The sequence below is a fragment of the Notothenia rossii genome (genome assembly GCF_949606895.1).
Source record: "Notothenia rossii genome assembly, chromosome: 8".
NCBI classification, from domain to species: Eukaryota; Metazoa; Chordata; class Actinopteri; order Perciformes; family Nototheniidae; genus Notothenia; species Notothenia rossii.
The window spans coordinates 72,207,349-72,221,232 of NC_136906.1; the positions used below are offsets into that span (position 1 = coordinate 72,207,349).

At 41.0% G+C, this 13,884-nt stretch overlaps 2 protein-coding genes across 2 annotated transcripts; one reads left to right on the forward strand and one right to left on the reverse strand.

The window, feature by feature from the left end:
• Positions 1-262: 262 nt before the first annotated feature.
• Positions 263-10,665, reverse strand: eif2s1b (eukaryotic translation initiation factor 2, subunit 1 alpha b). Its single transcript, XM_079643245.1, has 8 exons — positions 10,510-10,665; positions 8,762-9,004; positions 8,054-8,133; positions 7,674-7,825; positions 7,489-7,595; positions 2,254-2,351; positions 1,983-2,126; positions 263-911 (listed from the first exon to the last, which is right to left on the reverse strand). Exons 2-8 carry the CDS (start codon positions 9,000-9,002, stop codon positions 786-788), a joined length of 948 nt encoding a protein of 315 aa, XP_079499371.1. The 5' UTR covers positions 9,003-9,004; positions 10,510-10,665; the 3' UTR covers positions 263-785.
• A 78-nt stretch (positions 10,666-10,743) lies between these two features.
• atp6v1d (ATPase H+ transporting V1 subunit D) lies at positions 10,744-13,747 on the forward strand. The gene is made up of 9 exons (XM_079643246.1): positions 10,744-10,954; positions 11,681-11,798; positions 11,895-11,974; positions 12,054-12,121; positions 12,217-12,261; positions 12,335-12,438; positions 12,723-12,789; positions 12,877-12,955; positions 13,039-13,747. The coding sequence occupies exons 1-9, from the start codon at positions 10,914-10,916 to the stop codon at positions 13,181-13,183; spliced, it is 747 nt and encodes a 248-aa protein (XP_079499372.1). The 5' UTR covers positions 10,744-10,913; the 3' UTR covers positions 13,184-13,747.
• Positions 13,748-13,884: the final 137 nt, after the last annotated feature.

Genomic DNA, 13,884 nt, shown 5'->3' on the forward strand with positions numbered 1-13,884 from the left:
CAAGTGGCAACATGTGTGACGAAGGTGTTGCGCTGGGCTATATCATGCAATTGAATGTGAAACTTAAGCTCGCTCCATTGCGGAGATATTCCCGAAAGAGTGCGAAAAACTTTTATTTATTTATTTCAAATGTGAAATGTCAACAGGGCGCTCACGGACCACCAGTGTCTTTCTTTAGTATTTTCAACATACTATATTCTGTCCTTAAATCCAAAGGTCAGGTCTGACCCCTTTTCATACTCACAGCAACAGACAAGACGCATTGAGTTCAAAACTTCCAGAACTTTATTGATGCCATGTGAGCTACACAAGAGCAAGTTTTGCCAGTGAAACCTTAAACTGGGGGAGAAAAGCACAAAGTCACCTCTAACCGGTGTTGAGACAGACGAGCTATGTGTTCCTCCTTTAAATCCATCTCATCCAGTGACCAGCCAGAGACACAGCGCCATGGAGACTGAAGACACTGGGCTCTTAAGCAAGAGCTAAGCAAAGGCCACTGCTTGTTATTTAATCAAATCAGTGTAATTAAAATAGAAACTATACTGATGTTTATCTTGTAAATTGACTTTCCTTCCATGTCTGCATAAGAAGACAGATTGTTGTGTTACCATCTCCTGAAACAACCCTTGCTAAAGATCAAACCGGGACGTTTGCCAATGAACTATTAACACCAGTTAATGTTTGCAATGTGAAAGTTAACATCTGTTGGTCTGAGTGACTGCGGCCAGGTCTGTCCACATTTCTTTTTCGATGGTTTTCCCCTTCAGCCTGACTGTGAGGACAGACTAGTCTTCTGCTTTGGCCTCCATCTCCTCGTCGTCGTCGTCTCCGTCCACCTCGGCGTTCTCTCTCTCCAGCCTCTCCAGCTGCCGGGCGAGCTCCGTCTCATCCGTGTCCGTCACCACCTTCGGCTGAAAAGTAATACAAAAAAAGTAGGAATATTTAAAAACTGATCAATTCTGTAGTTATTTTGGTGGGGGGAAAATAAAGTGTAAGATTGATAATTCAAATAATATTTAAAAAGCAAAGCCAGCAGTTTGGTAAGAATCAAGTCATAATTTTGAGAAGGAATAAAGTTCTTATTTATAAAAAACTAAAAAAGAGACGGTTTTAATTGTTTAACATGTTTTTGTAAAAAAAATACATGTGTTATATTTAAGGAATTTAAACACGAGTTATATACATTTTTGGTAAATATTTTTTTTTTAATGAACTTCATTAATAAAGGAACACTTAACTACAGTTTTTAGAGGAATACAAAATGTAGGAGACACTGTAGATAATGTTTGATGGTAAAGAAGGGTATGAAAATGTTCAACCTGAAAAGGAACTAGTTAATTATATTGATGCTTTATTATTCGCATCAAACCGACCCCTTATACGCACAAAAAAAGGTTGTGGTTCGGCCTGTCCGTCACTAATAACTAATAACTTACGAGACGTGTGAAGCATGTACATAACTTGTATTTAGCTGGACCCCACACTCTTCCATAAGTGGGTCAAAAAGGACCCGTATTAGAATAATATGTGTTTTTATTCAATTTGTCATTTTGGTTAAGTAAAATCACTCTTGTTTCACACTAGAAATATTTTATATTTCATTTTTCACTATTTATAATTTTAGACATTTTGAAAAAAAACGAAATTCCATAGAAAATGCATGCGGGTCATTTTTGACCCACTGAAGCTTGGGGTAGCAATACAAAAACTACAATTTCTTAAAAAGTATAAAATGTAAATTTAAAATTTGAATGGCATGATATCCAAAACATGTTTTTTGAGGAATAGCTGGAATATGAAATGATTAAAAAACGTAATTACAAAGATACTCTAAGAAAACCACCTCACCGGGTCAAAAAAGACCCACTTATGCATCTAAGGCTAGAATAATTTATATCCAGTGTACAAACTGGAAACTAAGTAATACCAGAAACACACACAGGGCATGGATTGGTTTTTTTCTTAAAAGTAAAGCCCCTCACCTCCATCTGGATGTTGAAGACGCCTCTCTTCTCCTCAATCTTCTCCTTGATAGCAGCCATGGCCTGGTTGAGGACGGACAGACCCTCTGTGCGCTCCAGAGTGGTCGTCGTCATCACGTAGCGAGGGGGGGCGATCAGGTTGATCTGCCAAGAACAAGAAGATGTTTGTTTTATTCAAGCAGCAGGTCTCAACCGGTAATTCCTTTCAGCGTAAACAGCAAACAGAAAGAGTGCAGTGTCAGTGAAGGGCGAGGGAAAGAGGCGATTTTACCTTGATGGGCATGACCTCTGTGGAGCAGCCAAGTCCCGCCCTCAGAGCTGCCTTCACTGCATCAATGCCCTCATAGCCATAGCACGCCACTTCAATATCTGCATGTGGGGGACAAGAAAAGATGACTGAGTTATGGTTGTAGGTCTTCACCATTTTACTTAGTCCTAAATCCAACTAAGAGTCTTTAAGGATGCAGTAAGATAAACTAAAGGTTAACTGTTGGATTTAGGTGCTGCTAGAAAACAATTACTAGAGCATGGTACAAAGCGGATCCAGCTACCAAGGAGCTGGGAGTAGTACAGGAAATATTTGATATGGAAGGATTCACACACATATTGAGGGTCCAGGAAGGGACGAGTCCAAATGGGAAAGATGGGTTGAATATAAACGAAAAAATGAACGACAGCACAAATTGGGAGTTGGAACCAGACCATGATGTTGCATTACAAATAAGGTAGAAAGCTTCCATGTCACTGTTGATGACTTGTTTTTATTATTATGTTCTTCTTTTTTCAATGGGTCTTTAATTGAATTGTATACTGAACTATATGTGGTTTTGTGCATTTATAAAAATGTGAAAAAAAATGTAGTCAGTGGCTCAGCCAGTAGGGGATTGGACTGGGAGCCGTAGGGTCGCTGGTTCAAGTCCCCGACCAGACCTAAAATATGGAGTGTAGACTGCTACTTGGAGCGGTCCCAGTTCACCTCCTGCCCTGCCTTGGTGCCCTTGAGCTAGGGCTGGGCGATATATCGACTTTACACGATACATCGTGGATTGCACAACATGCGATGTCGTAAATGACCACATCGTGAACATCGAGTATTATGATGTCAAATCAATTTCCCGCCGCGGCCAAAATGAGCTTTCCTTTCTCCCTCATAGACACAGTCACACACACAGTCACACACGCAGGCCCCGTCTAACTTGCACATAAACATTACACACATGCACAGTGACAGAGAGCAGGGCTCGACATTACAAATGGCCCGCTGGCTCGGAAGCACTATTTAGACACCCCGGGCCAGCATAACGTACTTTCCACTTGCCCGCTCGGGCCACTAAAAATATTGCTTAAAAAAAAAAAAATTGTCCAGTGGTATAGGTACTTTGAAAAGCAATTTTGTTAAATTGTTTCGTTTATTCACGCTACAACATAGCGTTTCGTGAGGCGGTTGACGTTGTTGGGTGAAAGGCAAACGGGAGCCTGCTCGCGCTGGCTCCGTAGCAGCTGTTTGCTGCAGAGCCAGCGCGAGCAGGCTCCCGTTTGCCCGTGAGCGCCGGGCAAAAAACTATCTTCAAATAAAATAAAGTCACCGGAGGAGTTAAAGGAGAGTGACAGGGAGCATGAGAAGAAGAGGGAGAGAAAGTTTCAGCCAGCTTGATCGATGGAGTTGGCTTCTAGTGGTGCAGCGACGCGTCCTAAAACCCTTTTATAATCTATCGATTAGATTTATGATTTGAAAATGATAAAAGTAGGGTAGACATGTGGATATTATCCGGCTGAACAAAACCTGCATTTATCAAACAGGTTTGTTTTCCACAGACCTTATTTCCAGCTATTTTCCAAAACCCTGTGGAGAAATCCCATTGCTTTTTTGTCGAGGGAACCAGCAGCTTACTTCCTGGTTTTAGTACGCGTCGCTGCACCTCTCAATATGATGCCCATATAAACAAGGTCTTCTGTCGGCTCTGTACATCAATGCCGACCTATGCTGACAAGTAAGTGAAGAGTAGAAAATATAAAAGGTATTGGCTATAGGGAAATGTCCCAGCAGTTTAGGAGAATGAAGGTTCTAATCTAATCTAATACATAGCCATTACATGTCTAATTCCTGATAATGACAGGAAGACAGAAAGCGCATTATACTAATAATAATAATAATAATAATAATAATACTCATAATAATAGCAGACATTTTTGAACAATGACCACAATATCATTATTTTCATAAACCAAATATGAACAATTGAGGAAAATGAGGAAGAACTGATGATTCAAATGTTGTACTACAAGTAGTAATGTAGTTAGTGCATAAATTACTATTGCAACAAATGTGTTAATTTTCTTCATTATTAGTCGATTTTTGTAATGCAGACATATGTTGCAGGGACTACTAGAATCATCATACTGGCGTGACTGTAAACATCAAGGGGTTAAATAACAATTTTTTTTTTTTAGAGGACATTTCAGAATATCGCGATATATATCGTAAATCGCGATATAGTCAGTAAATATCGCGATATCATTTAGAGACCATATCGCCCAGCCCTACCTTGAGCCCTTCCCCCCTCACTCCCATTGCTCCCAGAGCGCTGCCCACTGCTCCTAGACTAGACTCCTGGTACTAGGATGGGTTAAAAGCAGAGAACACATTTCACTGTGTGTGCTGTGTGCTCTACATGTGTGACCATTAAAGAGGGCTTCATCCCTCCCAATATTATATTATTATTATATATAAAAAAGAAATGTTGTACGTAGAGCAGAGTCCTGCATCGGGTAGGGTACCGACGGCTGACCCGCAAAAAAGTCATTTGCGGGTGGTATTTAAAAAAAACAATAGGGTTCGGTTCTGGGTAAAACAAAGAAGATGCGGGTCGGGTCGTGGGTGTTGAATAATGAATATATTAAAAATAATTATAATTTAATTGAATGTTTAAATCCTCAGACCTCTCCCCCGCGGATAATCATAACCTCTGCACCGCATCAATCTGCTGCTGAGCGCGCCACATTCGAAATGGCTGAGGTGAAGCTCTCTAACGGAGGATACAGCATTTTCAATAACTCTTCCTCAAGAGCGAAATCCAACGTCTGGGAGGCTTTTGGTGTCATCCTAGATGGAGAGAAGAACCAACATCCCACACTTTTTGATCCAAATACACAACTGCGTGTGTTAATAATTGCATGTTTTCACTGCTATGCGGGTTAGAGTCGGTTTGCGGATCTTGTGCCGACGGGCCGGGTTGGTTTGCGGAACTAATTGTCAATGTGTTAGACCCTCCAGAAAATCGCAGAATTTACCGCATAATCAGCAAAATGGCGCAGATTTTTAAAAGGGTGCATATTTATTAAAAGGGCACATAATCCCCAAATGTTTCCACACAAAGTTGAGAAAAAAAAAAGTTAACTCGTCTTGACATGAAGTAGTGATGATGATGACGCAACGTCATCAGCTCGCGCATCACAGAAGGTAAACAACACCGTAGAGCAGGGGTGGGCAAACTTTTTGGCTCGGGGGCCGCTATGAGTTTTAAATTTGACAGACGGACCGGGCCAGCAGCAGATCGGTAAAAAAATATTTAGCTGTCCACTCCTCATCATACACTCAGCACTCAATGTTGACTTTTCTTTTCTTTGGTCGACTCATTGTTACAGATGCAGGTTCAAAGGTGAATTATTGCGTCATGACGTAACCGTTTACTTTTCTTATGACCCACACAGGGTTTTACGTGGCTGATTTTCTCTGCAACACAGCTCACAACAACATCAATAGAGGGCTGCGTCGGGTAGTTTTTAATTATACAAAACCAGATTAAATTAAATAACTACTTCTGCAACCTTGTACCTTTCTCCAGAGTGCCGTGGTGCATTGTTTATTAATGTGGTTCAGCTGCATTACCGTACGCTGCAGTGCTGCTCGTCTACCGGAGTTTATTCTCCCGTTAACTCGCGGCAGCGGCCGCTGTAAAGTTTTCATTGTCTGACTGTCACACAAGCTGCTGATAAATATCCCCCATCCCCATCAGTGAATGTGTTTTAGTCTGAAAGCTGTTTGGCATCACAGCGCTGAAAGTTTCTCTGGCATTCTACAGGTGATGTTAGCATAGCAACTGAAGCTAATCAGACTATCTTGACTACTTGTTGCTATCATATTGTGGCATAAGCCGTTTTCTACACGCATATTTTACCGGCGTAGTTTTCGTTATGATTTTACTTGTGATGGCCACATGTAGCCCATGTATTGATTCCATCCGATAGCTGCAATAAAACAAAAGGAAAACGTCTGCCTCTTCCCAATGGTCAATAACAGTGAACGGATGGTTATTAAAGTAAGGTCAAATAAACAGAATCACACTAAGCCTGGTTAGTGTTGCCTGACTTTATTTATATAAGTGTTTTTATAAGTGTGTGGTCAAGTTCTAGTCACTTTGCTCAGAGCTACTGGTTGTTACAACTTGTATTCGCCGATCTTGCCGGGTTGCCAAGTGGGGCCAGCTGAGAGACCAGACTCCAGCAAAGGTAAATGGTGTCTAGAGTGCGCCATCTAGTGGGATCAACTGAAATGCCGGGTATTGCAGGAAAAAGGCAAAATGAATGCGGTCTTTACTATCATTTGGACAATTTTGTACCAATATTCGGCGGGCCGGATTCAAAAGCCCAACAGGCCGTATATGGTCCGCGGCGGGCCTTAGTTTGCCCATGCCTGCCGTAGAGTGAACGTGTGGAACTCACACGAGAGAGAAAACACCAAGATGAAAACATCTGATCCATCTCATTTACCGACGAACATTTCTGCTAAAGACAGTAGAGCAGTACCCCGATGTCTTTCACGAAAGTGGGGGGAAACTATTCTGCACCCCGTGCAACTGTGTGTTGGAGCATAAGTCTTAGAGAAAATCGACGGTGACGACCCACTTTGATTCATTCAAACATTCGAAAATGCTTTCTGCTGCTGCGGACAAGAAAGCCAAACAACTCACGTTCACCGAGGCATCAACCTCCAATACGCTTTTGAGGGCTACAAGAAACGAAGTGAGTAGCCTACAAGATTGAAGCTGGTCAGATAACGAACGAGTAAATGAAAACAGAATGAGGCGGATAAGTGTGTGTGTGTGTGTGTGTGTGTGTGTGTGTGTGTGTGTGTGTGTGTGTGAGAGAGAGAGTGATTAAAATAGCCCAATTGCTTTTACAATAAATAAACATTGAATGTTTTTAATTGAATAGTAAAGAGGTTTAACGTTAGTGGCAGGTTGTGTGTGAGAGAGAATAAATAAGACAGCCCAATATTTAAAAATAAATACTTAGCATATTTCGCAACTTTCCGCATATTTCGCAACTTCTCGCAATTTCACCGCATAAAATCACATAAAAACCCTGCATGTGTAATCGCATAATCAAGGATTTTAGCCCGCGTTTTTCTGGAGGGTCAAATATGTGCGGGTGGCGGGGCGGGTTCGGTATTGCACGTCTTGAAAATCGGACCCGTGCAGGACTCTGAAGTAGAGCATGTTGTTACCTGCTCTGATTTTGACCGCCTGTGGAGTGAGTCGCCTGTTGATGTTGTCGATCAGCACAGCCTTCTCTTCCTCTGATAACTCCAGGCAATCCAGAATGGCAGGATCTCTAGTGGAGGGAAGATATTCAACATTAGATTTGAGATCTTCAATTAATTTGTAAACCCGCCTAACATGAAGCACTTACGCTACAGCCTGTTTGAAGACATCATACGCTCCGTATCCTGGCCTCTTGTATTTCTCGTCGAACACCCAGGCGGTGCGCTGGTAGAAACTCTCTAGCTGCTCGTCCTTAGTGTACTCCAGAACCTCCGCCACGTGCCGCAGGATGCTGTACACCTGCAGACAAAACAACCGTTAGCTCAGATACCGACTCAAAGGTCAGATGGACAAAAACATCAGAGAGTTCATAAGAGATTGATGAAAATAAAATAAAGGAGGGTGGTGTTGTTGGCCTGCTTGTACGTAGGAACAAATCACTTTTTTTACAATGTTGAAACGCACACTGGGAATCATTTCAGAAATGGATTATAAACAGAGAAAGTGCTCGAGTACAATTCTACTTACAGTTTTAGATTTGGTGAACTTATCCTCACACTTGACGGCCTCCTCGGGTGAAACTCTTCTTTTTGATAAATCAATGTATCCTAAAGGCAACGCAGAGGAGAGATGCAGTGTCAGTTTGGTCATGGTGTGATTCAATCAGAATATTCTCACAGGACTGAGTCAGAAGAAACACCAGTCAACGTACTAATAATCAATACAAAGAAGAAATCTAATGTACGGACGAATCAATCAACACTTTTGGTTTTGGATGCAATATGATTTTGGCTTTCTCAATTGCGCCATTAGTACAAATGAAATACTTGCATACAATCAGACTAAGTAATAGGTAATAACTTGTTTCCACTGACATTTAAGAAAATCATTCTTCTGTTAAATTGAAGAAAACATAACAAAAAATCATGATGGACTGTTTATAATGATTGATATTATAATAACTTGCAGTCCTAGACAATATTTAAACCACACAGTCATACTCCATCTATACACTCAATGCAAGGTTAAGAAGAGATTTGCAGAACAGAGGGAGAAGCTCAACTATATTTCCAATGCATCTGTTTATCATATGTGTAAAAGTTAATGTTCCATCAGCAACCTTGGCTGAAACATTTCCTGTCCTTTGTGGAGCCCTTCATGAAAGCCCAGATCCAACACTAAACTAAACCAATGACCTTCACCTGTAGTGGTCCGGACCCTCCCGCCCGCTCTTACCCTTTTCTTTGTCTACTCGGATGACGACCACACACTCATTGCGGCCTATGCGGATGAGCTTGTTGATGGAGCGGATACGTCGACGGGACAACTCGCTCAGCAGGATCATGCCCTCGATGTTGTTGTACTCCAACAGGCTGACGTAAGCTCCCATCTCAGCGATGGACCTCACGTTCACCATCACCACATCCTCCACCTCTGGGAACCGGTGCTGGTAAAATCGACAGCTGAGCGACGGCATCGCTGGGAGAGAAGAAACAAAGACAACAGGGTGTGAAGTATTTGAAGCAGAGATTGTGATGAAGTTTAACTACATGGATAATTGCACCACATTTTGATTTCATGACACATACGTAACATTCATCTGTTTGCAACTCACATATCAATATTACAATTACTGTATATAGACTATTCTGCACAGTTTCTATCATATTCTGTTTCTATTATATTCTATTTTATTTACTGTTTTATTGTGTTGCACTGTTGGAGGAGCCTGTGACCTAAGCTTTTCATTGTCATAACTACACTGTAGCACACATGACAATAAAAGCCTTGCAACCTTCAAACTTTATAAAGTAGACAAACAATAACATTTGAGAAAACTGTTGATGCTTAAGTTAACATGTATTACACTTGATTGTAATTCTAATCTTTAAACAACAGAAAGCAGAACATGAGATTTGGGCTATAAATCTGGAGGATCTATTCAAAAAAATGCAATCACATTGCATAAAAGGATTGTACATCTAAAATTGAAAGTAAAAGTCAGGATCTGTTGCTTCAGTTGTGGCCAGAACATTTGACCGAACCATATCGCGGAGCAATACTAAAAGGTTTCAGTATGTACTTTTCCCCAAAATGTTCTTTAATATTGTACAGTCCAGTTTAATTTGATGATGATAACATCTAAAGCCATGGATCCCCAGGATGTACAACATAACGGTTTGGTACCACTGATCAACAGGCAATGAAAAACAAAGGACACAATAACAGCAGTCATGTGTTTTCACTGGGAGAGGTCGATATATTCTCTGGTTCATCATAGATGGTGAGCATATAACGAAAACCACATTGGCTTGAATGTCAAATCTTGAATGCAAGAATTCCGGTGTATCCACTATTATTAAATAATTGGCTACCTCACAACACGTAGGGAAATGCCGTTTATAAAGATCTGTCAAACACCCGGGTGATATTTAGTAAACCATACAGGACATCAATAGGTGGACTAAATATCAGAAATAGAACCACACTTTGAATATTTACTGAAAAGTCCAAAGCAGTCTGAATGACACATTGTTCACATTGTTAACGTTTTAAACACTTTAAAACAGATCAAATAGCCAAGTTTGCCCTGAAATAATCCCTTACATAACTACCGGGATCTGTACTAGTATTGAATGAACTGGCAGTGTAGCAACAAGGTGTTTTATTTCACATTTTTGTTAGTGAATGGGATGATGCAATGCAGATAAAGCCCTTTACTGTTTGAGTTAAGAGCGAAAAGCTGACATAAACAAAACAAGACAGAAAATCATGGTAGCATGTTAACAGCCATAGTAGATAGTAACTGTTGTGATGTAAAATATCAAAAGACGAAAAATCAAAGACTTTTCTATCCGTTAGCTTCATAGCTAACAGCCCGGTTCACATGCGGCACATGTACTGATATTAGCAGTTAGCATTTAGCACCTCCATCTGCTCAACACTCTCCCGTTAAAAATAAAGCTTTATCATAAAATACTCACCGGCGTCTTGTGTTTACGGAACAATACAGTTGAATGTTCTGTTCTGGATGTGTCTTAATGTCCGATTATATTTCCTTTGAAGGTTACTTTAATGAAAAATTCGGGCCCGTTAGCTCACATTCATGGGTGTGCTAATTTCTCGACCCGGAAAAGATCGTCACATCATTCTACAAGCGCATGCGCAGAAAGCATTCGGTTCAGTCACATGACCAGAGGCCAGCTGATCATCACGCAGAGTCGGACAAGATCACGACCATCAGGCTTCTAATCCTACAGGAAAAACAACGGGTTTTCTGTATTATATGTATGGTTTAATAACGTGGAACAATATATAACGTTTCGGCGGGAATCTAACGAAACGGAAGGTTACAAACGTTAGCTATCATCGACCAAAGGACGAGAAGATGTCTGGAAAAGAAAGACTCGACGTTTTCCCCTCCAGAATGTAAGCAGCTTGTTTGCTAGCTAGTTGCTAACCCACTGTAGCTTTTTAGTCTGATATTATAATGCTGTTTGTTTGACAAGTCTCTCAGATTGATGATTTCCACCTCCTATGTGCCTCTTGTTCTGCTTACACATAGTTTATAAGATCAGCACCAGGTTATTGTTAAAAGAGGAAGAGTATTTTGTCATGTGATTATTCTACCATCATCTCAGTGTGAGCTGTCAGTCTGAGATGGTGTTTCTGACCTCTAGACAGTTAAAGTCTATACTGTAACACTGTAACTTTCCTGATCAATAGAGTTAGCTTAGGGCCTTACCATTTTACAATGCTAATTCAATCATGTTTATAAATACTTTAAATGGTTAAATCATTTCTGCCTCCAACCAGACAGAAGTAAGAGACCAAGTCACGAAGACAAATAGTCTTGTATAAATGCATATACAGCTGTGTTTTCCAAGCAGTCAAATACTATGAAATGTGACTGAGGGGTGTTAATTAAACCTATTGATTTAAATGATAAATCCTGATGTGTGTGGCTTACAATAAAACACCAAACAAATATCTTGACATCTGAAATAATAGGCTGTGTGGTGCAGGCAGTGTTTTCCTTACCCATGCATGTCAAAGAGTGTAGATAACCTCCATGAATATTTGAGTCCTGTATGTACATGTGATGTCATGTTTAAGATTCAAACACAGCACTAACATGTGTGTTTGTGCTTGCAGGGCTCAGACCATCATGAAGGCTCGGCTCAAAGGAGCACAGACCGGCCGCAACCTGTTGAAGAAGAAATCTGACGCCCTCTCCATGCGCTTCCGTCAGATCCTTCGCAAAATTATCGAGGTCAGTTAAACAAAATGAAATAACCAACCCTGTTCTCCATGCATTCATTTCTCACTTTGGTTTTCTAAAGTTGGACTTCTCGTCTCTTTTCCTCAGACTAAGACTAAGATGGGGGAGGTGATGAGAGAGGCGGCCTTCTCTTTGGCTGAGGCCAAATTTGCAGCTGGAGACTTCACGTAGGAAACAACAGAGATCATGTGATGGTGTTACATTATGTTCAGTACAAGTATCTCACATCTGTAATTCTGCCAACAGCGCAACTGTAATCCAGAATGTCAACAAAGCTCAAGTGAAGGTCAGAGCCAAGAGAGACAACGTGGCAGGTTAGCCTAAAGATATCATCTGTTGACTATTTAAAAACAATGTTGATGATAAGTTATTTGATGCTTTAGCATAAATATGTTTGTATTTCTTTTAGGTGTCACTCTCCCAGTTTTTGAGTACTACCAGGAAGGCGGGGACAGTAAGTAATGCTTAGAAACCTCTAGTTTTGGTGAGAAGTGAATGAAGGAGTTCTCACCCTCGCTGTGTTTCAGGTTATGAGCTGACGGGTCTGGCCAGAGGAGGAGAGCAGGTCTCCCGGTTGAAGAGGAACTACGCCAGAGCTGTGGAGCTGCTGGTGGAGCTGGCCTCCCTACAGGTAGGGGGCGGCGTTACATACACATACACATTATATACTGAGCTTCATTCAGCTTGGTTTCATACTTCTCAAGAGAAATGGAGAGTTAGAATTAGCTCTACGTCAACTAACATTTAAATGGTTCTTTCATGTTAATGCATCAATAACGTATATACTTATAATAATGCATTATGATAACCCTTTTCTTATATTAGTTTTTAGGTGAATGCTAGTATATTTTCAGTTAAAAACAGTGTGTGTGTGTTTAGGATAACTTGATACACATTTCAAATTTCTGTCTATAGACATCTTTTGTCACTCTGGATCAAGCCATAAAGATTACCAACCGCCGTGTGAACGCTATCGAGCACGGTAAACTCACTCAACATACAATTATGGTCTCTTTTTTTAAATAATCCCAGACTTGTTTTTCAAGCTGCTCTCTATCCCTCTTTGCAGTGATTATCCCCCGCATCGAGCGTACCCTCACCTACATCATCACAGAGCTGGATGAGAGAGAACGAGAGGAGTTCTACAGGTGAGCACTTATTCTACCATTCTAGCTTTTCATTTAAGCCACCATATTAGTTTTAACACTGACAATATGTCCTCCTCTGCCAGGCTGAAGAAGATCCAAGAGAAGAAGAAGCAGCTCAAGGAAAGGACACAGTTGGAGATTGCTGCTCGCTTGGCTAAACTGGGTCCCATCGCAGAGCCCACCAACATGATGATGGAGCAGACGGATGAGGACATGCTGTTCGAGTGAAGCGACCTCACGGCAGACGAGACACCGACGTCACCCAGCATCCTATTTATTCTGTGCCTCTCAGGCCACCTTACGTCTCCTCATGGAAGTGATGAAAGTTGTTTTTTTGTGTACTTGTCTGTGATGAGTTGTTCTATTGTTTCAGTGCTGGATAGGTACTGTGTGTTTCCAGATTTTCGTCACTTTACAGAACCGAAGTGTCGTCGCACTTGGCTGTTCACCCTGAAGGGAGTTCACTATTAAAAATATGACCTAAAGAAAAAGACTATATATATATATATGTGTTATCAAATGGTTTGCGAGTGAAATTAAAGATTGATTCTGTGTGACTGATCAACTTGTACATATTTCATGTTCTTACAACATTAAGAGCTATTGCATGCTGTAAAGCTTACGGTGGTTGTAGATTTCAGTGTGTGAGTTTGTGTTGTGGAGATTGTTGTAACCTCATTTGAGGCTGTTTACCATTGCACCAGAAAACCCTGAAGTGATCCCCACTGTAAAATGTGTGCAAGTCAACAAAGGCCCACACCTCATCCAAATAAAGATGTTATCAGTATCCAATCATTTCCTGGATTTCTTTCAGTCTCAAAGGTGTCTGAACTTTCTTTCAACGTCAGGGAACATTGTCTGAGGGGTCTCTCAGCTAGATGAGGAATGGCAGCCATCTTGCACCAGAATGCTACATTTACCACATTGGT